The sequence below is a fragment of the Globicephala melas genome, chromosome 3 (assembly GCF_963455315.2).
Source record: "Globicephala melas chromosome 3, mGloMel1.2, whole genome shotgun sequence".
Lineage (NCBI taxonomy): Eukaryota > Metazoa > Chordata > Mammalia > Artiodactyla > Delphinidae > Globicephala > Globicephala melas.
The window spans coordinates 137,338,244-137,365,838 of NC_083316.1; the positions used below are offsets into that span (position 1 = coordinate 137,338,244).

A 27,595-nucleotide genomic window follows, 5' to 3' on the forward strand; every position below is an offset into this window, starting at 1 on the left:
TATGATTTAGTGCCAGAAAGCAATCATTTATAAAACATACCCTTGAGTCCTTAGACAGTTAATAAAGCTCACTACAGTACACTATATACTTCCCAAGAGTAGCCTAAGTACCTGGAGCATCTGACGAGCTGTATAAGACTGTTTAAGCTCAAACCATATCCATATGCTAACATATTTTTATTATAATATGAAATGGCTTGGTATCACTCAGGAAAGTGTGTCCATTCTTAAAGAATTCATTAAGCATCATCTGACATCTCCATAAAATCTATCTCCCAAAGTGGCATATTTAGGCTCCGTTTTTCCACTGAAAGATATTCACTGTGAAATTTCATGTGTAAGCAGTAAATTACCAGGACTACACAGTGGACCAGTTTTAGAAATTGCTAATCAAAGCCTATAAATTTCCCATTTGGGTGTGAGTTTGTGGTGGTGAGACCTAATAAGGGCTGTTGATAGACATTCACTGTCCCAATTTCTTGCTTCATCAGAGCGTGTAACTGAAGTGAAGACTGACATCTTCGTCACCAGTTTCGGACCTGTTTCAGACCATGATATGGTAAGTGACTGCATTTTTGGTTTTCCTGGGGTATTTTCTAAATTTAACTTTTGAAAGAAAAAATATAGATTAGGTATTTAGGAAGCAGCTCGCGATGCCTTGGCTATATCTTCGTGTCTCTCTGTATGCATAATATGTAATATGTAATACATATAATATTTATGTAGTAGAAAATACCCATTTACTTTCCAGACCAGTCCTATTTATGGTTATCAACCACTGCAGTCTTCTTTTGTTCCATCCCTGAAATTATTCCTTTGCCTTGGTTTATGTTCTGCGAGACAAGTACTGTGAATTACCTTATATTTTAGTTAGGAGGACATACTGATTGAAGAATGCTAGGTTTCTGGATAGCCAGTGCTATTATAAAACAGCCATAAACACTGCAATTGCTGAATTATTTTTGGTTAAAAAGGAGAAATGTGTTTAAAAGCTGAGTGAATACTTGACCAGAATTAGACAGAGAATGAAATAACACCTGTGGGAAAGGTTCAGCTTCATTGCAAAAGGCAATCGTTAAATTATTACCAAGAGTGAGAATAAAATGAATACATACCTGTTCTCTCTTTTCCCAACCCAAATGAACTAACATGAGTTTCTCTTCTATCTGGTGGGAGCTGGTAAATCCGTAGAGCTCTGCAGATATTGTATAATATTTCTGAACTCATAACAGCCAAGCTCCTGTATAAGCAAAAAATCATAAAGAGGCCATGAAGATTCATCGTTATGGATATTTTGAAGATATATTAATTAAATACTATTTTTGAAATGCCTTTTTGTTGATACCACCTTAACATTAAAGTCTTCTGGTTTCATAGTAACTCAGAAGATTCAGAATAAAAGTTACAGAAAATATCCATTTAGACCAGCATTTCCCAAAGTGTGGAAATTCACAGGGCACCCAGCTTGGCAGGGTTAAAGCTCTGACCAGTCCTGAGGTAAGGTAAACTGTTTAACTGCATTTAATCTAGTGTGTTCCAATCATATTTGTCCAAACCCCTTTTCTTCAAGTGATACTTGTTGACATTCTGTGAGGCATACATTGGGAAATGCTGGCTTAGGATAATTAGATACTTTATGCCTAAGAGAGGTTATGAAATGCACCAACTGTACAAATTAGAGTCAGTGGAGCATATGAGAGACAGCAGAGTGCTAGGTAAGAATACAGATCTCTGAACCAGAATGCCTGGGTCTATAATCCCAGCTCCTCCATTTATAAGAGTGTATCCTTGGGGAAGTTGCTTAATATGTCTCTGCCTCAGTTTCTTCATGTGTAAAATGGGAGTAATAATAATAATACTTCATAGGGTTATCACAAGTATTAAACAAATTAATACATGAAAAGCACTTAAAAATCATTGGCGTATCATGAGCACTCAACAAATGTCAGCCATTATTACTATGTAAGAAATAGAAATATAAAAGTTAGCCATAATTGTGGATTTATTCCTCTGGCAATTCATTTTGTCATTGTGGTCAGTCCGTAGACCACTTTATTGAAATACTGTGTGATACAATTATTTTTGCTAAATTGATTGCGGTCTGAGTACCTACTGTGATTCTCCCATATTGGAACTCAGTCTTCCCACCACCCTATTCTCTCATGCTACTTTTCTAATCAGGAACATTTAATAGATCCTAGTCAAGTTTAAGGTCAAATTTAAACTCCTCTGCCTGTATCCCATACAATCCATACACGATTTACCACTAGACCTCACTTGATCCCAATATTTACTATTTAGTCATTCACGTTAGTACTACTTTCTGTGAGGCATAACACTGGGGGTTAGCAGGACTGGCTCTAGGATTCAGGCTGGCTGAATTCAAATTCCTCACTAACAGCAGCATGACCTTGGGCAAATCAGTTAAGGCTGTAAGGCTCAAAGTCTCTAAAGTGAGTATATTATTATAATTACCTATCCTTGTAAGACTGTTAGGAATTTTAAATGAGATATGTAAATAATGGTCTATTGATGGTGCTCAATAAATGGTAGCTATTATTATTTTGCCTCTGAACCCTTTATCAAGCCATGCACTCTTTGTGGAAATTTCCTCTACTCTCCACCCATCTAAATTCTGTATTTCCACAAAAGCCCTAATCAGGACCCAAATGCTTGATGAAAACTTCTTTTTTTAATTAATCCAATAACAAGTTAACTTTTCCTTTCTGCATTATAATCACATTTATTGACTGTAAGGTACAATTTAGCTTTTGCACACTGCTTTGTAAAGTTATTTATCTTACATAAATATCTTATTTTCCTAAAGTGACGCCAAAAAACATAAAGGCACTCTTGTTTTGCATCCCTCACAGTAACAGTGCATTGCTGTTTTACAGTAACTGTTGAATTTCTACTTATTTGGTGAAAGGCTGAGGAGTCTATATTATCTTTTAAAAATTAAGGTCTTCTGAAACTCAGTAAATAACACCCTCTTTCTTACCTGAATCTTGAGCCTTTTGAGAAATAAGGCTGCAGTGTAAGGGATATGGAAAATGAGAATATCATCTTTATTACTAATAATGATGGTATTGCAAAAGGTGGCTTATATCTGCAGACAAGTGAGTTTCCAGAGAGTAAACAACCAGTCAGATTAACCCACCCCATCAGCAGGCAGAGTTGGTTTCCCTCTGCGAGGGTGTAGACTGTCCGTGTAAAACTTCTAGCATAGAGGAACACAGCTGCATTTGTGAGTCTAATGGACAGCCAGCATCCAAAATGCAGAAGACAAGAGGAAGAGGCTGAGATAGGCAAGATTGATTTCTCCTTGCAAATTCTCCTGTCGAATTAAACTATTCCTCCTCTCTCCCCTCCCCAAATAGAAGAGTGTGAGATAAAGGAGAACTTTCAGAAGTTTTACACTGGTGAAGCTCTCTTCTCATAGATGGAAACACTAAGAGAGGGGATGAAGCATTACAAAGAGCACATACTGATAATGATATTACTCCTAATAATAATAATAAATAACTTTTCTCTCTCTATCTCTGGCACCTAGCATGATGTCTCACAAAGAGTAGATGCTCGATAGAAGTTGTTAGGGACAGTGCCCAAATAAAGCCATATGCAATCAAAAAGTTTTCTCTTAAAAATATTTGGTATACCTTTGAGTTATTGGTTCAGATTAAGTATGATCTTAGGAACCAATGATGTCTTTTGTCTTAGACAAAAGATGCACTCTAGGATTTTGGATACACCATTAACCCTAACATTATCATGAATCACTTTTTATTTATGGCCTTTGATCAAATATCAGGTAGGAAGAAGGGAACGGAGTCTAAACCAGTGATACCGTTTTGCCTAAAACTCTTGAACAAGACAATATCTGAATTGTTCTATCAAGGGATCAAATTAGCCATAGGCCTGCAACCGGTTTCCTAAGTGACAAGCAGAAACTGTACCTTACCACTTTGAGATTAATCATTTAAACTACATTACTGGGGAATTATCCGTAAGAAAGAGCAGTATGATTTAGAGGCTATCAAAATTAAAAGGCAGAATGACAAAGCTATTTTTCAAGACATGAAATGTAGTTTTTAAACTGAGCGCTGATAAAATATCTAATTAATAATAATAACCATAACAACATTCAACACGATTGAATGCTACAATATGTTAGGCACTGTGCTAAGGGTTTTATAGATCATATTTCTTCTAATCCTCCTGCCCACATTTTAGCTAAGTGTTATTATTACCCACATTTTCCAGAGGAGAAAAGTGACCCAGCTAGGTAGCAACTTGAACTCAGCCTGTCCGTCCTTAGAGACTCCATAGCTCCCAAGGCATTTGACTTCATCTGGAATAGAAAACAAAATTAGGACAACTCCTTAACTTTATTTTAAAAACCATTAATTGGCAATCAAACCTCACATTCCCAGGGCACTAGGTTCTGACAGAAATATCCAGGCAGCACAATCATACAACCCTGTTTTCCATAGCGCTTAAAATGTATTAAATCAAAGCACACACAGACAGTAATAAACGGTGCAAGTGGGAATGCTACAGTACAATATTTATTTAGGAATATAATGGATGTTTTGTCCCAGTCTTCAGAAAAAGGCTCATATTCTCTAGGGTCCTACTCTATTCAACAGGGTAACTTGGAGAGAATTTTCACTCAAGTGGTGTGGGCTAGAACACTGAACCCTGAACAAAGTGTTCACCAGAGCTTCTTATTTGTTCAGGCACTTTTCTGTGGAGTCTTCTGTTTTGCCTCCTTTTTTTGTTTTGCTTAGTTATGACCACTTTCTCACTTTCTTCAGGTTTTCTGTCCTACCACCCTTCCAAAGAAATTGCACTTTTTCCATTCCCAGCTACCTAGAAATCTAATATAAATTTGTGTTGATTAAAAAAAAAGAGAGAGAGAGACAATAACTTTTAATGTTTACTGAGAACTTCTGTGTTCTAGACTAGGGGTCCCCAACCCCCGGGCCATGGACCACTACCAGCCCGTGGCCTGTTAGAAACCAAGCGGCATAGGTGAGCAGCGGGCAAGCGAGCGGAGCTTCATCTGCCGCTCCGCATCGCTCCCATTCTCGCCTGAACCATCACTCGCATTACCTCCTGAACCAACCCCTCTGCCCACCGCCCCGGTCCATGGAAACATCGTCTTCCACGAAACCGGCCCCTGGGTGCCAAAAAGGTTGGAGACCGCTGCTCTAGACATTCTTGTAAGCTGTTCACTTGTGTTGACACTTCTCACAACAGCAAAGTGAAATAAGTATTTCCATGATCCCCACTTTATAAATTGGCAACTAGGGCATTAGAGAAAATAAGAAAATGACCTAAGGCCGTTCATCTGGCAGAGGGACGATTCAGTTCTAGTTAGCAGACTTAGAATTTACATGTGTAACCATTATGCTCTGGCTCTACCCTCTCCTTCTTGTTCCAACTTCCTAAAGAAGGGGCTCTGGCCCAGCTTGGTCTAATGAATTTCAACCATGGGGAGAGGTCACACTATACAAGTAGCTGCTGGGAGCTGCATGCTGCTACCATGGCAATATTGCAGGGGCCATTCTCAGGATATGGGAGACCAAATACACTCTTTTTTAGGCAAGAGGTGATCATGATCAACTGCTTTATATCAGTTTTCATTTCCACTTCTAACAGAGGAAATCATGGAAATGAAAGCTAATCCAGTTAATTTTGCCCCTTGTACTTGCGTGTGTGTGTGTGTGTGTGTGTCTGTGTGTGTGTGTGTGCACACGCATGCTTGTGTAACTAGGTATTCGAAAAGAGAGTATCTTAAATGAATTTGGGGATTTCATTGTCCACCATTATCACAGGTAAATAAAGCTAGCCGTAAATATGATAAAATTGTAAACCTTAGGACCTTGGCAAGTTTTGACATAATTTTTTGGAATCTTTGCCTTTGGGATATATCTTGTCAAACGCTTGATGATAAATATAGTTTAAGTTTATTTTATATGTAACATTTATTTTAGATTCAAAAATCTCCTTGGAGCAAGCAACAAGTGAACAAATGTTTCAGATTCATGGGGATATGGTCAGTTTAGACATCCTTGGAACCTTGGTTTACGAGAGACTGTTGCCTCCACTGCTGACCAGGCTAAAGTTGTTCAGTTGCATAAACTATAGAGCGCTGATTCCTGAGTAGTAGAAATAGCATCATTATCATAGCCCTATCTCAGAAGCTTGTCTATTGTCCAGAGAAGAGAACATGCACAGCCCAGAGTAAACCCATACGCTCTGCTTCCCTAGCAAGCACTGCTACTCTGGATCTTTTCCTGATATAATCCACAGGCACCCCCCTCATTTCTCTCCTCAAGAAAAATACTATTCTAAACCAGTTTACTCCTCCACAAGTTTTTCCTATAGCTTCCAAGTCCAAACAGTTTCTCCCTCTGTCGAATTTAACAGATGCTTAATAAATGTGTCTAAGTAAATTCCTATGCCAGGTATCCCAGTGCCTCTCATCTGACACTTCCAGACAGAGCAAACAAACAAAGTAACTTCTCCTGCCTGCAAAGATAGACTGGTGTCCTGTTACACCTTTTTATTTTTTTCTATCTCAATCGCACTTACCACTATGCCTCGTACATTATAGACTAACCAATAATGATTCTTAGTTACCTGATCAGTAAGGGCTCAGCAATGTCAAATGTGTGCTTTGAAAATCTTCATTCAGTCTTTACCCAAACTTGCATTAACCCCGGGAAAGAGACAGGTCGTAAAATTCATGCACAAAAAGCCTGAACACAGACACTATTGTGCATGTGCTAAAGACGATACGTATAAAAGATTTTAAAAAACAGCTTTCTGATGCATCAGGGTTTAGGGGATTAAGAAAACAGAGCATGATGTTTTCAAGTTAGTCTTCCTTCCAGTTTGGAGCATTCTAAGATTAATGGAGAATGTGGTAATCTTTATTTCAAACCATTGACTTCCAATTTTAGTGTCAGTGTAGCAAGTCCTGCAAAGAAGATGGATATTATTACCCCTTTCAATTTTAGGAGCTGGTAAATCACATTGCTTGTTTTCAGATTAGCAGATGTTTGTCTCTGGGTATTGCCATGAGGAATGCTGTGCTTATTCAAATAAATAGATTCCCTGGCTGTGAATGATGATGAGCTTCACACATTTCTCCTGTGTCTCATACACACACATATATATACTCACAAGCACACACTCACACACACCTGCATATTCTGCATTCTTTTCTTTTTTTCTTGGAAAGTATGCAAATTACCTGAAACAATTTCTTATTTTCATAATCTTCTTCACTGTGTAGAACTGAAAATCTATATACATTATTTGTGGAAAAAAAATGTTCACTTAGCCAAAAAGAAGATGGGATTATCACATTCACATTAGCACCAAGGATGTCTTGGGACTGGGTGTGGGGTTTTCAGAAACCATAAGAGGGCCCCACAAATGCTTTATTTTTATAACTAGGATTGCCTAACTTAAACATTTTCCTGTATGTAATAATCTGTAACATGAGTTTTGTTTTCACTTGCAATATATTCTATCTCTTCGAGTACTGCTGTGGTGCAGGTGGTGGTGGGAATAGGGTGCTAGTTTCCTTTCACATGTCTGAGGAGATACTCAGCAGAAGTTTTCTCACCAAAAAGTAATTCAGGCATTTAGATATTTTTCAAGTGATTATGTCAACCAACGATTCACCTGATACCAATATGTACAGGCCACCACAAGTTTACTTCTAGGAATATCATCTAGGTCATATTTTGCTTCTAAAGTTGCAAAAATTATGCATCGTCTGTGTAAGCCATTTGCATTGCAAAATACAGCACAGTGAACTCTTTGCCATTTTCCAAAATTACCTAGGAATATACAATAGATGTATTCTTCCGTCAAAGCTGGAAGGATGAAAGGTTAAAATTTAAAGGACCCATGACGGTACTCCGGTTAAATAACCTAATGGCAAGTAAAATCTGGACTCCGGATACCTTTTTCCACAATGGAAAGAAATCAGTGGCGCACAACATGACCATGCCCAACAAGCTCCTACGGATCACAGAGGATGGGACCTTGTTGTACACCATGAGGTAAGGATGACTGTGTTTCCGTTCGTGAGTTTTTCTAGACCTTCTCTTTCATGTGTAGGCAGTCAACACGCTGATGGGCCATTGTAGAGCATCTGGTTTCCTGTTTTCCCTGTTTTTAACTTTAATAATTATTCTACTATGAAAACTAAACTGGCTGAAATATTATGCAAGTATTAAAGCGTTAAGTAAAATGATTAGACAAAATAAAAAAAAATTACAATGTATAAGTAATGCAATATATATATGTTCTAATTCAATAGAGGACTTCTCCCTACTATTATCCTCGTGGATTCCTGCATTCCAGTAAGGTCTAGATTAAATTTCTAGAAGTTATCTCATGGTATATATCTGAAAATATTTCTATTTAAAAAGGAGAAAAAAACCAGAAAATAGAAAAAGTTCAAAATTTTTATATATAAATTCATGTGGAAGTATACATTTTGAAGAAGTATATTAATTCACAATGATGTTAATTAGACTGAGAATATAAATATTCTTAATTTTGCTTAAACTGAAGACTACATATATATTTTTGCTCCATAAACATTTTCCCCATTTTGAGATTACTGTAAGCCCAGAATCTGGATACCAATCATTCATTTATGGATGAATGAAAGAAACATGAATTGAATAAAGGTTTGAATATTTTTAGAAAAAAAGTTGTTTAAAAACATTCCTATTTTATGAGAAATTAAGAATTATCCAGGACTTGCGACTTCTCTGGTGGTCCAGTGGTAGAGAATCCACCTTCCAATGCAGGGGACATGGGTTCAATCCCTGGTCGGAGAACTAACATTGCACATGCTGCGGGACCACTAAACCAGTGCGCCACAACTACTGAGCTCGCACACCTCAGCTAGAGAGCCTGTGTGTCGCAAACTACAAAGCCCGCACGCCACAACTAGAGAGAAGCCCACGAACTGCAGCGAAAGATCCCACATGCCGCAATGAAGATGCTGTGTACCACAACTAAGACCTGACACAGCCAAAATATAAAATAAATACATAAATAAATAAAATATTAAAAAAATTATCTAGGACTCATTCTGAAGAGATGCAGTTTTTTCATATCCAGATGACTTGTTGGAATGTTGTTTTTATAGATCTGGCCAGCACTTGGTAATTTAGACCATCCAATTATTCCTTTGGTATGAAAAGGTAATAAAGGCAACCCCTAGACTTGGCGGATTGTGTTTCGAGTGGGAGTAGAGTGATATTTTGACTTTGGAGAAAGCTGCCAGAATTCCTAGCTTTTTATACCCAAATGAAAGAAAAACTGCTTTAAGAGCCACTTTAGATAGATGTTGGACTCAACTAGTAAAAGTGTAATAGGACTGAAAGAATGAAAATTCCAGAAAAGAGAGAAAGTAGAGGATCAGTGGACAGATGTGTTGAGAACTTTCCAGATCATCTAAGCAGGATCTATTTATATTTGAAATTTGAAATATTCTCCCCTTGTAAAATACCCTACACTTGTTTTTGAGCCTAAATCTAGTATCCTTTCCTGCCAGCTGCTAATTATCTAAGGAGGGATTTGTGTATACTGAACAGTTTATCAGTTAATAGTTCCTGATTTGTGTAATATTCTTTCTCAGTAACTAACCTATATCCCCCTTCTCCTAAATTTCTCATCACCTTTGCTAATGTGTTACCACTTCCCTGAATAGTTTGACTTAAGTATAAGAGTGTAATCATTAATTTACACATTTCATATTTACTTTAATTAATATTGTAATCACTTCATGATTTTACTTGTTATAAAGCCATCTTGCCACATTAGAGTTACTTAATAATATGGGTAAATATATCTCCTGAAAATTATGTGAGGAATTTGGGTGTAAATTTTCCATAGTTCCACCAAATGACATCAAATATATTTCAGTGAATTCCTTTCTTGACTACCCTTTTTAAAACATAAATAGAATTCACATTCACATTCCCATAACATAGGGACTAAAAAGAAGCTCAGCAGAGTACTGGCTTCAATTAGGCAGTAGATTTGTAGGTAAAACTAAATGGTTGGAATATAGTGAAATCACTTATAAAGGAGACTTTAAGTGAATGTCAGCTTCACAGAACCTGAGGACAGTTCCTCCCTCACCTATTCCTTTGTTGTCTTATGCATTTGGTGCTATATTAGGGAAGGGGGTGGGGAGAGATGCACTTAGGAATGGAGAAATTTGCCTCTCTTCCTTGTTATCCATGTCTTCTCAACCAAGGATGAATTAGTATTATTGCAAGTATTTATTTGCTTACATCCCATTTTATTCTCAAAGGATTTGCTCTGGTAGGTGGATTAGTTGATGATGCCTATTTTGGAAAACTTTGGTAATCTTTGGTAATTATCTTTTGGTAATCTTTGGTAATCTTTGGCCCATCATACAAAATCAGGTGTCACCTATTTTCTCAAAACAGACAAAAAAATGGATAGAATCCAGTCATTGTTGTAAATAATTCTTTATATTTTTTATTTTATTTTTTAAATTTTATTTATTTATTTTTGGCTGCATTGGGTCTTCGTTGCTGCGCACAGCCTTTCTCTAGTCGCGGTGAGCAGGGGCTACTCTTCGTTGTGGTGCTCAGGCTTCTCATTGTGGTGGCTTGTCTTTGTTGTGGAGCATGGGCTCTAGGCGCGTGGGCTTCAGTAGTTGTGGCTCATGGGCTCCATAGTTGTGGCTCGTGGGCTCTAGAGCGCAGGCTCAGTAGTTGTGGTGCACAGGCTTAGTTGCTCCGCGGCATGTGGGATCTTCCCAGACCAGGGCTCGAACCTATGTCCCCTGCACTGGCAGGTGGATTCTTAACCACTGAGCCACCAGGGAAGTCCAATAATTCTTTTTAGATCGTTTGATTATTAACAGTTCGGTATAGCATTGCCATTTGTGTTTGTCTCTCCTGCTTTCTTAATATATTTGCTATAGTTAATAACATCCCACTTGTATTTATCAGAAAGTATCTAATCTATAGGACTTTTGTTTGTATCCCATATTTCCCTTAATCGATAAGGCTGACGGTGAGAGCTGAATGTCCAATGCATTTGGAGGATTTCCCTATGGATGCCCATGCCTGCCCACTAAAATTTGGGAGCTGTGAGTAAATTTATTTTATTTTTATTTTTATGAGAGGCATGTCTTTAAGCAAGAAACCTCCAGTTAGTTATGAATGTTCAAGAGACAGATAAAGAACATCAAGAATATTTAAACAGTGATTTACTGCAAGTGCTTTCTATAAGTAATAATCTTTGACTTCACTTTTTAATATTTTTTCAGGAAGGGGTTATTCCCTATCTGTTGAACTAGAAGGAAGGGATTTAACTATTTAGTGGAAAAATTCTCTTTTTGTTCAAGTAGTATTCATAAAAAACCAAATGGAGTTTGGATGCTTATACCTCATAGATAATATCTTCTTTCCAATAAATGGAGGTCACTGTGTTTATTTTATATCATTACTGACATTGGTTTGTTCTTAAGAATAATTTGACTTATCAAATGGAAATATTGGTAGGTGGCAAAGGACAATAATTAGGTCCTCTTAATAATGAAGCCTACACCCAAAGATGATGCTAGAAAAGAATTTACTCTAATTATAGTCTTAAAACAGTTCTAGATATGTTTGGATATCTCATGAAGTTCATGTATATATGAATGCTTTTGAAGCTATCTTAGATAAATCACCTTTATGATAACTTTCAGGGTTTCTGCTACTTGAAAATATGCAGGCGCACACGTTACAGGAGCCCAGAGAATGGTGGTCAGCAGAGTTAGGTTCTCTTGTCTTCCTCTGCTTTTCTGCTTTTGATTATAGTGTGCATGCATAAAGTGAGGAGGAATAATGTATTCCTGGTTTCCTGCAGGGGAGTTACGTATAAGGACTGAGTCAACCTCTTGACTAACCTAACCAGCTTTCTGTTCTCACTAGACAGGCAATCTGAGCAACTATTTTGGTGAAGGTATGATTCACAGAAGAAAAATAGTGGTAGTGTAGGAAGACAGCAAGCAAAGAAAATAGCAAAGGGCCTTCGGGTTCCTAGCAGCGCTAGTCATGGAAAGACAACTTTCTCTATTTATAAATCTCATTCTATACTGAAACCCAAGGGTAGACTACTTCAAAAACTGTCAGCTAAACAGGCCTTTGATGATAACTCCCTCCTATTCATTTTCTTCCCCAATTTAATGTATGTTCTATACCATGAACTATTATTTTTTTTCTGATTACTGGTTCCATTTTTAACGATAATATTATGTATTATGTGTTACTTGTATGCCAGGCAGTGTACTAAATATTTGTATATGCATCAGCTCATCTAATCCACAAAATAACCTTATAGTTAGGGATATCATACATCATAGTTTGCCTGAAACAGTACTGATTCATGACTAAATCCTGGTATAATTAATAGTACCTCCTTTTGGCTTCAAAAATATATTGTTTTAGACAATTAATTTTATGTTTAGTATATTAGTTAGCTCACTCACTTTTAAGCAGTGAGTATAGCTTAAAAAAGAGGAGTTTATATTTTTATACAAGATATATGAAGGTAAGTGACTGTTGGTTAATTGCTGGTTAGTTCAGCATCTTTACAAGGATGCTGTCTTAAGACGTCCTTAGAAATTCTTCCTGATGACAGAATGGTTGTTGCAACTCCAGCCATTGCCTCTGCTTTCAAGATGAAGAGGAATAGTGGGAAAAGAAGAAAAGAGTAGTGCCTGTGTCAAAAAAGTAAAATCTTTCCCTAAAGACCTAACAGCTATCTTCTCACATCTTATTAATTAAAGCTGTGTCACATGACCAATGCTAACTGCAAAGGAGGCTGGGGAAAAATATTTTTAACTAGGCACATTGTCACCCTGAAGAAAATCAACAGTGAGGAGAAAACAAATAATGTCTCATATAAGAAAACTGAAATTTAAAGAAAAACAAGTAAGCTGTTTTCCACCTCAGAGCCTTTGCACATGTTCTTTTTTCTGCCTGGGTTACTCTCCCCTTGGTTTTTAGCATAGCTGGTTTTATTTTTTAAATATAGGATTTTTATTTATTTATTTTTTTGGCCATGCCTCACAGCTTGTGGGATCTTAGTTCCCCAACCAGGGATCGAACCCTGGTCCTCGGCACTGAAAGTGCCGAGTCCTAACCACTGGACCGCCAGGGAATTCCCCGTGGCTGGTTTTATTTATCCCCTACATCTCAGCATAAATATCGGTTCCTAAGGCCTTTCTTGAAGCCCTTATCAAAACTTGTAGGTGCTCCCATCAGTCTTCTTGATCACAATACACATTTATTTTATACTATTTATCACAGAAATAATTATTAGTTCTGTTAACATTGTTATTGTCTGGAGACTGCAAACTCCATGACAGCAGAATCTATTTTGTTCTACATTTCCTAGCACAGAGCCTAATACAATGTAGGCACTCAATAAATATTTATTGAATGGATAAAGATGATAATAATCAGGTTTTAAATGCCCCTTCAGTGTTTAAGCCTCAGAAATGGTGGCCTCAGAAAAGAGGGTTTAAGGACTGTGGGGAATGAAACCTCAACATCAAAGACTTAATATTGAAGAATAGGCTCAGAAGGCACATGCTCAGTGGAAGGGAACACCATGGAGAATTACTGTTGCCTGCCAGTAGCATGGGAAGATGCAGCAGTGGTCCATTTATTGTATAGTCATTTCTCCAACGTGGCCTAACTAGTGTATTTCAGAGATAAAGAAACTGAGGCAAAAGTGAGATAAAAATGCTTTGACCCAACTTTTGAAGCAAACACCTTGCCAAAGTATCAGAGAAAATAAAGAAAACATAAGCAAGATGATTTCACAATAATTTAGTAAAGCACTATGTAATAAGTGTTCATGAGGTGCAGAAGCAACTTCATCCATATGTTGATAAGAACCAAACCTGGAAAAGCAGATGTTTTCCTTACCACTCGCCATTAGATTCTGATTGTCAGTGCTACATTATACTTTCTGCTTGTTAGGGATAACACCCTCTGTATAAGGCCAGATAACTCAAACACAGTATATATACATAAGGCAGCTGACATCTTTTAACTGCTTTCTGAGGAATTTACAAAATAAGGCTTTGATTCTAGAAGAAGAGATTCAGATTATATTCTGACAATAAGGTCTAGGCAAGTGCTAGACGTAGTCAGGACATAATAAATGATCATTTCCTGACTGATTATCAAGCAGTGTCTTATAAACAAGGAGAAAGGGATAAATAGAAATTCAAAAGAATTCTGAACAATAAATAATTCTAGAAATTATTTGGTGTACCTGCCTCATACAAATGGAAAAACAAAGGCCCATAAAACCGAAGTGACAGATGCTCTCCTGATACTGTCTATGCCGTCGTTTAAAAAATTTTTTTCTTAAGTAATCTACTGATTTATTTGAAATCTGAGCTTAACGTTTTTGACTACATAGCTGAAGACTCTTTCTAACCTTCTTTTCTTTATGCTAAATACTGTCAAATCAAAAAAGTTTTCACAGGACCTACTTTCCAGATATGGAAACAAAGAAATAATAAGATATATCGCCTATTGTGGAACTTTAGGTTGAGCTTTTAGGTGTATCTGTCTTCTATATTTAAAACAGCAAATTTCATCATGTGAATTTACTCTTCATTTTGGAAGATTTCTATTGAGAGATGTAAACAATGAGTAATCTCTACCTTCACAACAATAGCATATTTATAGTAGATTTCATACACAATGGAGTTTCTAAAAATTGCAAGAAATGAGACCCTGAATTATATGAAATGAGAAGTCGATGGTAACACATTTTTCTTTTCCCTCTACAAGTAAATTAGCAGCCCATTGGCAACACATAACAAGGTATAAAAAGATAGGGTCCAGGGCTTCCCCGGTGGCGCAGTGGTTGAGAGTCCGCCTGCCGATGCAGGGGACACGGGTTCGTGCCCCGGTCCGGGAGGATCCCACGTGCCGCAGAGCGGCTAGGCCCGTGAGCCATGGCTGCTGAGCCTGCGCGTCCGGAGCCTGTGCTCCGCAACGGGAGAGGACACAATAGTTAGAGGCCCGCGTATCGCAAAAAAAAAAAAAAAAAAAAGATAGGGTCCAGCCACTGTTGCTAATGACAGTGTGATAAAGTAGCAAGAACTCTAATTTTTACGAAATGACACAAGGTTTAGAATTGGTTTCATCAATAGTTACATGACCACCAGTTACCTTTGCTTGGCTTTTGAGCATATATTAGAGAGTCTTTGCCTAGAAAATTCTTACTAACAGCAGTGGAGTAGAATGAATGCCATTCTATGTTCTTATCTTGGTTTTCCCAGTAAGTAACTATGCACCCTTAAACAAGTCATTTAATGTACCTGTGCCCCAGCTTGCCATTTGTAAAATGAAATAAACTATGTGACTCTAAAAGTTCTTCCCCATTAACATTCAGTGATTCCAGGTCACCATAAACCCAGTATGTCCTCTTTGGTAAGACCCTTCCACTTGACAAACAAGAGTTTATCATGACCAGAAAAACATTTTATTGAATATAGGTACCTACAAATTTTAAGTGATATGGTTCCTTTCAAATGTGTGCTCTGGCCTCTCCAAAGGGATTTTTTTTTTTAATAAATAAAGTTTTAGACCCTCCTATCAAATGCAATCATGCCACTATATACAATTCTGAAATGCTTAATTTTTTTTTTTGTTTTTTTTTAAGTCAATGAGATGTGTTAATTCAATGGGAGAAATCCTTTCACAATGTATAATAAATCCTCACGTTGTACACTTCAAATATCTTACAGTTTTATTTGTTAATTATACCTCAATAAAGCTAAAAATAAATTAATAAATAAAAGACTACTGCAGTTAAAAAAATTTCAGTGAGGACCACCACAATTAATAAAATAAAAAAGGCAATGACGATAAACTCCAAAATTATCTACTGTCACTCTTACATGTTTCTGAAAGAAGCCATAACCACTAAATTAATTCCTGTATATTCTCTCAAACTTCTGAAAAAATTTGTTTAAAAAGCTATCTGATTGCAAGTTGGTTCAGGAATGATGCTGGAGCAGATAGGATACCCACATAAAATCTGGGGAATACTAGCTACATTTTTCTGCATCAATCACCCAGAAACAAGTGGTCACTCTAAAGAGAATGTGGTTCAGAGAATGAGGGGCACGGGCTCACATCTGGTTTTAGGCAGCCTCATGTTTGTGTGAAAAGGCCACCATTATTTTACATCTCATAGTATTGTAGTTTGGACAAATACAAATTTGGACAAAGTATCCAAGCCAGGTTACCATGGGGTGAGGGTTGTGTCGAGCAGGGACTCATTAAGACTTCTGAGCCAAAGGCATGTTTGCCTTTGAGGGCCATTCCTCCAAACATATATATTAAAAATGTATTTTCATTTTTATTTTCTCTTTTAAATTTTTATATTTTATACGATGTTAATAAAAAGTTTGATTATATTCATTTTTTTCTTCTGATTTTAAAAGAAAGTGAAACATGTCTGTGCCTCCTAGGTATGGAGCCTACTGTCCCTAATGGAGAAGTTGGCCAAGGGGTAAAGCTTTCACCATAAGGCTAACTTTTGCTATCATATCTCACACTCAGAAGCCCTGGAAACTGTTTTTGCTACTGCGATATCCCTTCAATGTTTATCTCTCTACATCTAAACAGAGGAGAATAGGTACCACCATTACAACCTAAATGACGTGGGTGTTCTGTGACTAGAAATCAGAAAAGCTATGGAATTCCTTCTCTTTCTCCTTCTCTGTCTCTCTCACTCTGTACATCTCCCGTCTAACCTTCCTGAATTAAAGATAAGGATTATGACCTAACTTCTCCTATAGGAGGATGACTAGGTTAAAGTGTTACATGACAAATAAGAATGACTGAGAAGTAGAAAGAGCTGTACGGTCCTCCTCCTCCTCTTCCTCAACATCATGAGAGTAAATATCTATGCGAAGGATAATTAATTAAAAAGAAAGTAAAATCACACACTTTAAAAATGGAGATATCACCTCACACCAGTCAGCATGGCCATCATCAAAAAATCTACAAACAATAAATGCTGGAGAGGGTGTGGAGGAAAGGGAACCCTCTTGCGCTGTTGGTGGGAATGTAAATTGATACAGCCAATATGGAGAACAGTATGGAGGTTCCTTAAAAAACTAAAAGTAGAATTACCATATGACCCAGCAATCCCACTACTGGGCATATACCCTGAGAAAACCATAATTCAAAAAGAGTCATGTACCAAAACGTTCATTGCAGCTCTATTTACAATAGCCCGGAGGTGGAAACAACCTAAGTGTCCATCAACAGATGAATGGATAAAAATGATGTGGCACATATATACAATGGAATATTACTCCGCCATAAAAAGAAATGAAATTGAGTTATTTGTAGTGAGGTGGATAGACATGGAGTCTGTCATACAGAGTGAAGTAAGTCAGAAAGAGAACCAACAAATACCATATGCTAACACATATATATGGAATCAAAAATAAAAAAAGGTTCTGAAGAACCTAGGGGCAGGACAGGAATAAAGACACAGATGTAGAGAGTGGACTTGAGGACATGGGGAGGGGGAAGGGTAAGCTGGGACAAAGTGAGAGAGTGGCATGGACATATGTACACTACCAAATGTAAAATCGAGAGCTAGTGGGAAGCAGCCGCATAGCACAGGGAGATCAGCTCAGTGCTTTGTGACCACTTAGAGGGGTGGGATAGGGAGGGTGGGAGGGAGACGCAAGAGGGAGGAGATATGGGGATATATGTATATGTATATCTGATTTACTTTGTTATAAAGCAGAAACTAACACACCATTGTAAAGCAATTATATTCCAATAAGGATGTCAAAATAAAAAAAGGATGCTTAGTAAAATTTCTAGTGTTATCACATTTATCATGACCTTCCCCTGGCCTGATATAATCTGGACCCAGGCTATTGCCTCTAACCTCATTTCAACTCTTCATTCTGGCCACATTAGTCTTCTTGTTCTTCGTTAAATATGTCAAGCTTTTACCTGCCCTGGAGGAAGAAACTTGTTAGCTCATCTATCCAGAGTACCCTTCCCCAAGACATTGCTCCCTCTCACATTTCTGTCATGTATTTGTATAAATGTCATTTCCTCAGTGAACCTCTTTGAGTCCCTTACCTAGAATAGGCCCCATCCCCTCCATTCTCTATCCTCATATCTGTTGTATATGGCTTTACTGCATTTAACACTACTTGAATTATGTATTCATTAGCTTCTCTGCTTTTGTCCCCACTACTGCAATGCATGTTCCACAAGATCAGGTGTTTGTTATGTTCACTGCTGTATCCTCAGCAAGGTACTCAGTCCTTTGTAGATGCTTAAATACCATTTGTTATGAGTGAACTGATAACTGAATGAATCAGGAAAATGTGTCAGTTTTCCTAAACTAAGGGATATGGGCTCTCCTTTCCTAGGCTGACCTCTGGAACCATGTGTTAGAAAATATGAAACTGATAGAACACACCAACTAACTAGGAGAAGCAAAGCGGCAAAACACATGGACCATCTTCCATTCTTTCCTTTTAGATGCTTACACGAGAGCGGAAGTTGTTTATGAGTGGACCAGAGAGCCGGCACGCTCAGTGGTTGTAGCAGAAGATGGGTCACGCCTAAACCAATACGATCTTCTTGGACAAACAGTAGACTCTGGAATTGTTCAGTCTAGCACAGGTGAGTGCCATTTAGTTACTTTAGATAGGGGAGAAGGACCAGAAAAAGTTTTTGTAAGAATGTGCAAATTCAGTTAAGTCCCTCAATGACACAAGTAGAGAGAGTGAAAATTGCACTAAACTGGGGAACAGTTGGACTGGGAACTAGTGTAAACTCTATAGACCTGTGACCTTGAATTTGACATTTAATGCCTTTTGGTCTCTGGGAGGTTTTGTTGTTGTTTATTTGTTTACAAAATGAAGAAGTAGTTCCATGTGATCAGGGTAGCATTGTATTTAGACATGTGAACTTTTGGAGATGAATATACGGGTTAAATCCTTATTCCTCCAGCTTGCCAGTTAATTGTGGTCACCTCACAGGGTTGTTGGAAGGAATGAATTAAATCCATGAAGAGTAATCATCACACTTCCTGGCACATAAAAAACTCTTAATAAATGTTAGCTATTAATATCATCTAGGCCCCATTTATTGTCATGATTCAATAAATCTTGGTAAATTTCTAGCGGCAATCATTACGCATAGGATACCAAAAAGCCTTTTTTTCCCCACAAATCCATTTGTAACTCTAGCCAGGGATCTTCTACAGCTAAAATCTACACTGATCACTCCATTCTGGAATTAAAAGTAGATGCACCACCATCCTTCTTGGTACTGTAACTGTTTTACCAATGAAATACTCAGAATTAGATCAGATACTATGAAGCAGCTGTATCTAAAATTTTAAACTTTTGAAGTTGCTTCAAGAAATAAGATGAGTTTAGTTATGCATGTATCCCTTTTGTGACTAAGGGATATGTGATCATAGGGTCAGATAATTATAAATAAAATTTGGATTCTAACAATTAGGAAAATGTACTCCCTTAATACCAATATTTTTAATTATGTTCAATTACTGAAAGCTTAGCAAGGATCAACAATTTTATGACTGTATCTAAAATTTGAAATTAGTTCATTCACTTTGATTTGTAATTCCTAAAAAAAAGACAATTAAGTGATATGTAAAGGCAGAATTGCTCTTTTTCTCAGGAAAATTTCTTCCTTACATTTCAGACTTTATATTAGGACAATGATCATTATAATCTGACCATTCTAAATTCAAGTAATAGGTCAATATATCTTACTTTGATTATTGGATAATTGCTGCTTAACAGGATCTGTCTTTTGCTTACTTTATAGCATCCATGGCTACTATAGAAGTTGAAATATTTATGTTTCTTGCTTTGAAAAATGGAGATTTTCCCTCAGCTTTGCCTACCTTAGAAATGCACATGGCATAGTGGGAATGTCTTAGGCTTTGCAGTGAGAAAGATGTGGGCTCAAGTCCTAGTCCTGCCTCTTAGAAGCCTGGTGACTTTGGGAAGGTCATTTATCCAATTAGAAACTCTGTTCTCTTCTAATATTGGCGAGTCTGTAATTTTGCATTAAAGATGAGATAGTATAAAACGCTAAACAGAGTGTTATACAGTAGATGCTCAAAATGGTGTGCAATAGCTGTTGTTATTGTCCTGAAAATATCCCCAAACGTGAAAAATACCGAAAATTTTTCTTCCTCACTAAGTTATGTTGGAAAAGATACTAAAATGAGCAGTGCTTACTTTTTAAAACTTGAATGCTATTATAAACTGGATATTGTGGCAGGTGCTACAGTCAATGATAGACAAGACATATCTCGCTCTCATGAAATCTGAAGTCTAAAGGAAGACAGACAAACACAAACTATAGTTATCAAAATGGGTGGTAAGTGTTGTGATTAACATTTTTGTGAGGGCAAGTACGTGTCCGTCTTCCGTATCCCTATGATTTACTACAGTAGATGAAACAGGAGGCACTAAATAAATATTTTGAATTAATGAATAAAAAATAAATGAATCCAGCCTGGGTAGTCAAGGAAGGATTGCTGCAGGGGTTGACTTTCATTTTGTCAATCTGTATTTGTTGGGATCCAAGTAATCACTATTCTAGGCCCAGGACATTCAGAATAATAGACAAAGAACTTCCCCTCAAGAAATTCTCTCCCTACTATCATTAGAATGGAGGTTAGAGGATGTCAGGGAAATAGTAATTCAAGTGCAATAGCATGCATGCAATAGGACAAATATATACCACGGTTGCTGGGAGGAAGGAGTGCTTCCATTCTCTTCTAACGCTAGTGAACTTGGTGTGTCACTGTATCCCTCTTTATATTCTAGTTCCCATGTCTGCAAAATGAGTGGCTTAGTCTTATGAACTTGGAGACCTGTTTCACTTTTGGTTTCCTAAATCAGCCTACCTATATTCTTGTTACTCAGAAAAGATATACAGTCCCAAAAGGGCAATAGGAGAGAAAGAGTGGTCCAACCCACCACCACCAAGCTGGCTAGACCTCATAAGTTAGGCTCATTAAAAGTCATCATTCCGTGTTAGAGCTGCAAGTTTATCTGTACAAAATAAGAGCTTTTCCTTTGTCATTTCAATAATGGATATGGGGGGAGGTGGGGAGGAGAATAAAGAGCAAATTCTCAAATGTGGGAGCGCAGTTTGACGTATGTTTTCCCCTCCACACTAAAACCCTGAACTACCCTTCCTCTGGGTCTCCTTTAGCTCATCAAAAATCCACCTTGTTACATTTCTATGAGAAGAAACAAAGATCTTTTGTAAGGTCTTCAATCCCATATTTCACAACTCCTACAGAGCCTTGCAAACATTAAGATAAATGACATTGAGTGCTATTATCTCCCTGTTTCTGCCAGAAGACTAGGAATGGTGGCAGAAAAGTACACACACATTGAGAATGATTAGATAAAAAGCATCTTCTCTTACCTTAAAATTCTCTGTGGGGAGAGAAGCAATTCAGGTCACCTTCTAGAAGGTTAGAAGGTGTTTCCCCGCTTGCGTGCAACCAGCACATGTGTGAATACTCACTCACACACACTACCAGTGACCTCTTTCAGGTCAAATACCTCTAGATCACTTCAGTGCCATAGGAGGGAAGATATGAGGCTCAATCCAATACTTGGATTTTTCTCAGTGCAAACATATTAGAGGGACAGTCCCTTCATTGGAATCTGCCATCAGTTTGGGGGAAAAAATGAGTTGGAGACTTAGTTTGAAGTGCACTTATTCACCTGGCAGAGCAAACTTGTTACAAGGACACAGAAGGATGAGTCTAGTCAGTTTTCACATCCGATGCAATTCTCTGTTATCCATTCATTTATTCGCTTATTCCTTCAACCATTTGCTCATTTACTCTGTTTGACACTGTGATCGGGCCTGGAAAAGAGAGGTGAAGGACCCGTAGTTCCTGCACTCAAGAAGCTCATGGTTGAGTGATGTAAGTAGCTAATATGCATTGCGTTGTTCTAATCCTTACAACAGGCCGAGGTTGTAAGTATTATCATTATCTCCATTTTACAGATGGGACATAATTGAGGCCCAGAGAGGTTTAATAATTATTCCAAGGTCACACAGCTAGGCAGTGGCAGAGCTGGGATTTGAACTTGGGAAGTCTAGCTATAGAGTGTGTGCTCTCACACATGACACACTAGTAATAGGCAAGATAGACATGTGAAAATGCAACAATGTGGTATAGCATGGAGCTTAAGGGGTGGATTCTGGAGTTATACTGTGAGGTTTTGAATGTTGGTTTTACCACTTATTAACTGTGTGACCTTTCTCTGTTTATCTTTTCTCTTGTACTACTTGGAGATGATCAGAGGATCTACTTCATGAGTTACTGTGAAATTGAAATGAGAAAAATGCATGTAAACTGCTTACCAGAGTATCTGACATGTAAAAATTATATAATAAATATTAGATATTACTATTAATAGTAATGAGGAAGTTAGTACAAGAAAGCTACATGATGACACCTAAGAAGACGTCATTTCTTCTTGAAGTATAAGGGAAGGCAGTTTGAAACTAGACCCCAGCCATGGCCCCCTGACTCATTCTAATATACCACAATATGCTTCCTAAGGAATTCTTTAAGGAAAGCCCACACAAAAATTATAATTGTAATTAAGGGACATGACAATGTGACTTATACAGAAATGCAAAGTTGTTAAATTTGGCATTAGGTATAAGAATAATATCACGGCTATAAAATAAGAAGAATGTAATATAAAATGCTTTTTTTAAAACACAGTGATGACTGGAAAGTCGTCATATTTGCCTAAGTCAATAGACAGGTGTGATCAAAGGAAACGTAGGTGAGTTTTGTCTAATAAGAATGTCTCTTCTTGGGCTTCCCTGGTGGCACAGTGGTTGAGAGTCCGCCTGCCGATGCAGGGGACACGGGTTCATGCCCCGGTCCGGGAAGATCCCACATGCCGCGGAGCGGCTGGGCCCGTGAGCCATGGCCGTTGAGCCTGCGCGTCCGAAGCCTGTGCTCCGCAACGGGAGAGGCCACAGCAGTGAGAGGCCTGCGTACTGCAAAAAAAAAAAAAAAAAAAAAAAAGAATGTCTCTTCTTTGTGAATGACTTTTGTTTATCCTTAGAACAGATGACCAGGGAAAATTATAGGATCCTCTTTCCTAGAAACAGTCTTCTCTGGATGAGTTAAGGATGACTCTGCAGGGTTGAAATGAATGAGGAAAGCAACAGTTTTCACTGACCAGGGAGCAATAGTGGTGATCGACATTCACCAAAGGAGCCTCAGGACTTCTATTTTTGCAGCCTAATACATGATCTCCAGAGAAATAATAAAACTGTAAGACGTGAAAACAGGTTTGTAGGAGGGAGGATGGAGAGGGAAACTTACATAGTCATCTGGTCAACCTAATCATATTTCAGATGAGGAGATAGGTCCAGAGGGGTTAAGTGGCCTAGAACTATAACCATTGTTTCCTTATTTCTATTTCAGTATTCTCTGAAGCAGATATTAAAATACCAGCCCCTCCCTCAATGACATTTTTTATTCCTCATTCCTTTGAAACAGGTAGCATCTTAGAAAACATAAAATTTAGAATACTTGAAAGGAAAGTGATAGCTTTACATGGAATAAGTATCCACTACAATTTTGTTAAAGAAATGAATGGAGCTAGAGAATCCATTTCTATCCTTTCTACCTTTACACTGTAAATCTGCATGTGACTCAGACTTTTTTAGAAGAACTTTCACATCTGTTATTTCATATTATCCTCACAGCATCCCAGGAAACAGTTAAGTAGCACATTATCATTTTTACTGAATAAATGAGAAAACTGAAGTCAAATAAAGTTAAGCAAGGAATTTACTCTAAGTAACCAACATTTAAGAAAGTAAAGGATGGAAGCCAGATCTAAAGAAACCCTCAATGCTGCTTTACAAAATTATATTCCTGCTTCTTTTCTTCTCTCTCTTTAATTTTGTATTGTGATGTATAAGAAATATTGTCACATCTAATTTACAAGCTTCCCTCAGGGTTACATGATGTGAAAGGATATTTGAATTACAATTCTTCTAGACTGTTAAATCAGAGGGAAATAATTTGACATGCTTAGTACATAAGCACTTGATGTCTAGAGATACTCTTTCAATCCAATTTACATGACTTTTTTGGTTTTTTTTCTTTCATTTTTAAATGATTACAATGTGATTCTGATTTTGCTGCCTTTTGCTCTCCTTATTTAAATGTTATTTATGGAAATAATAAATAATATAGAATAAGAATAGATAAAAGCTTTATTTGCGCCAATCTGTGGATTATTTATTTTACTGCGCCAATAAGAATAGATAAAAGCTTTATTTGCGCCAATCTGTGGATTATACACAGATTCAAGAAGTGCTCAAATTGTGCTCTACCAGACTACAACAACGGGGGAGGCTTACAAAGGCAAAAACTGCAAAATTACATAAGCTGTTTGTCAGAAATTATAGATGGAGCTGGCAAGAAGTAAGGATGTTTATTAAGCAAGGGTTGGTTGGGGTCCGAAATGGATGCATAGTTACATGGGGAGAAATTGAGACCATAAGGTTGCAGCTGGCAGCTGCTAGCAGATATTATTTTGAGAATGGCTGGTGGTGTCCTTGAGTCTGGTAGAGTTCGGAAAATTGAAATTCTCAGTGATACAGGAATATATCTGAAACCACATCCACAGTGGCCACCCAGATCCATTTTGGATGCCTGAACCTCAGTTATTCCATTTAGATTTTTAAATGAATTCTTTTCTTTAATGGTTAAAGTCGATGTACAATACATGCTTGACAGGCCACAAGACAGGCTGTTCTGGTTAGCAAAAAGTATCAAGCAATTCATGTATAAGCCAGAATGACTTCCCCATGCCTCAACATGTGAAAATTTCTTCCATCAACATTTTGTACCAAAACTTCTTAGATTTTGTTTAATTGAGGAAGGTGACGTCAAAAGATTTGAAGTTTTCCTCTACTTTTTCTAATTTGTTAGTGAGGAAGTGGTTTATAAAACAAATATAAAATGTCACATGATAGCTCCTCCAAAAAAATAATCTTTGCAGAATCTTCCCAAAATGTCACATTGTGAACAACAAAAGATGATAATGGAATATATATAGACATTCACCTTTCTGACATTATGTGACAGATGGAATTTTTTCTTTGAGCTGATGACATTTTGCAGTCTACAATTGAATGAATGGTTAGGAATGATAATGCGTACTCCTGGGAGGTGAGATGTAACCTGACTATATCTACCCAAGGCTACATTTTAGCAGAGTCCCAGGAAAAAAAATGTGTTTTTTTGCATTTTTCTCAAATTTGAATCACTTGTTTATTTCAGATGACCTTGGAGACATTATCCAAGTTATCTACAGAAAATAGAAAAAAATTAGATAACATTTTATTCACCTTTCAAAAAAGAGATGCTAGTGGATGTTAATTGCAACGAGTATTCTTAAGCCTCATTCATCCCTTTTCACCATAGGTAGGTGCTGAATATTGAGGATATGTAAAGCCATGCTATACTCAAAGAACTCTCTCTCTTCTTAATTAGCTTTCGGTTTGGTGGAGGTGTATAAGTATATAAATAACTAAAATTAAAAGTATATAATATATTGATAAGTGTAAACAGAAGCTGTAAATAAATTTGAAGTTACTTAATATTGATCAGTAAATGGCAGGTGTTATCATTAATAACAATCATGAAAACATAACTGAATGTATCGATGATTTCCTACTATAGAGAGTACAGGGAGCATTTCTTCTACCAATAATTCTACCAATTCTGACTGGAGAAACAAGAAAAGAAATGGAGAAAGCAACTAAAATTTATTTTAAAACTCTTATGTAGAATGATCTTCACTAGAGCCCTTATTCTGTATCCTCCCCACAATATACGTATCACTGTTTTATAATGAGGAAACTGAGGATCAGAGAGTTTAAGGCTACACAGCAAGAAAATAGCATATCTGGGTTTTGAACCCAAATTCATTTGCTTCTAAAGCTAATAAAGTGTCCCCATACAGTACATTTCTTCCTCTTCTACTACGGACTGAGCCCAACCCATAGATGAACAAAATATTCGGCTATAGAAGAGGTCAAGTAGGGAATTTTGTTGATCAGATTACTGAGATATGAAAATGTGTGGTGAGACATGAGATGTGATACTGAAACACGTGTCAGAGCTAGGATGTGGAGAGTGTTGGGGATTGGTTAGGGAGTTTGCTTTTTAGTATGTAACACTGGAGACACTGTTGATTATCACATTGTGGGAAGGGAGAGTGGCTACAAGTGGCATCTAGCGGGCAAGAGGCAAGGTATGTGGCTAAATATCCTACATTACACAAGACAGCTCCCACAATAAACAATTATCCGTTCTGAAATGTCAGTAGTACTGAGGTTGACAAACCCTGATGTGGATAATGGGAATCCATTAAGGTGTTTTAAGGTATGTACGTATGCTTTAAAACAATCACTCTGACCTCAAATTTAGGGAAAAGTGTAGTTTAGGACATGACTGGAGACCAACAAGATAGTTCATAGATTACGGTAGATTTACATTGTAAATCTGCAAAGGAGATAAGAGCAATGACCATGAGATAAGAGATAGACTGAAAGATACTGCACAGGTGAAATTAAAATTGTGATGATCAACTGATTCCTTTCTCTCTCTTTTGGAAGTCCTACTAACAACCAAGGATTAATTCCAGGTTTTTATCAATAGCCTGAGTGAACAGACAGATGAGAGTGCCATGAATTTAGAAATGGATGCTAAGTGGAAAAGAAGCCCTGCTATATGCTAGTCATTATTTTTTATGGAAAAGTTTAAGTAATATCACTTTTGAACATATTTAGTTGGTGATATCAATGAAAAATCAGTATCTATGAGATGTCTAGTAGATATTTGGAAATACAGTGGTTTTTGAGAGCAATGTCACTTAGAGATGTAGATTCCCGCAGCCATCTGGATAAAAATGACATTAAGAGCAGGGGTGAGAAGGAAAATTCCTTATTAGAGTCAAGAAAAAAAAATAGAGATGATGACAGCTAAAGACAGAACTATACCAGGAACCTCTGCATTTGCTTTGCAGAAAGATGAAGATTAGTGCCCAAGAGACAGGAAGAACTCATAACTCTCTGACTGAAATATCCAGTGAGTTAGCAAAAGAAACTGAAAATGAGAGCTAAAAGGAGAATGTGAGTCTAGAGAGTGCTATCAAGATGGTAGGGGCAGTCAGCATTGCTTAATTTTTAGTGCTACAAAGAAGATGATCAGTGGGTTTGAAGATTGAGATCTTTAAGACTGAGATGTTCAGTTATGGATATTAAGAGATCGTGAGCAGTTTTAACCACATTATAGGGGCTGAAGCTGGATGGCCATGAGCTGAGACATAAATCACAGGTTGAGGAGGGAAAAGTTTGAAGTTGAAGGGAAGGAGGAAGATAGAGAAATGTGA

The 27,595-nt window shown here is 37.3% G+C and overlaps 1 protein-coding gene across 3 annotated transcripts in view; it reads left to right on the forward strand.

The window, feature by feature from the left end:
- Positions 1-27,595, forward strand: part of GABRA1 (gamma-aminobutyric acid type A receptor subunit alpha1) — a 59,790-nt gene that overhangs the window by 18,462 nt on the left and 13,733 nt on the right. For all 3 annotated transcript variants that reach the window (XM_030841204.2, XM_030841205.2, XM_060296571.1), the window contains 4 exons: positions 492-559; positions 7,864-8,084; positions 11,088-11,170; positions 18,624-18,767. In XM_030841204.2, coding sequence (XP_030697064.2) covers positions 492-559; positions 7,864-8,084; positions 11,088-11,170; positions 18,624-18,767 — 516 coding nt within the window. The remainder of the gene's footprint in view (positions 1-491; positions 560-7,863; positions 8,085-11,087; positions 11,171-18,623; positions 18,768-27,595) is intronic.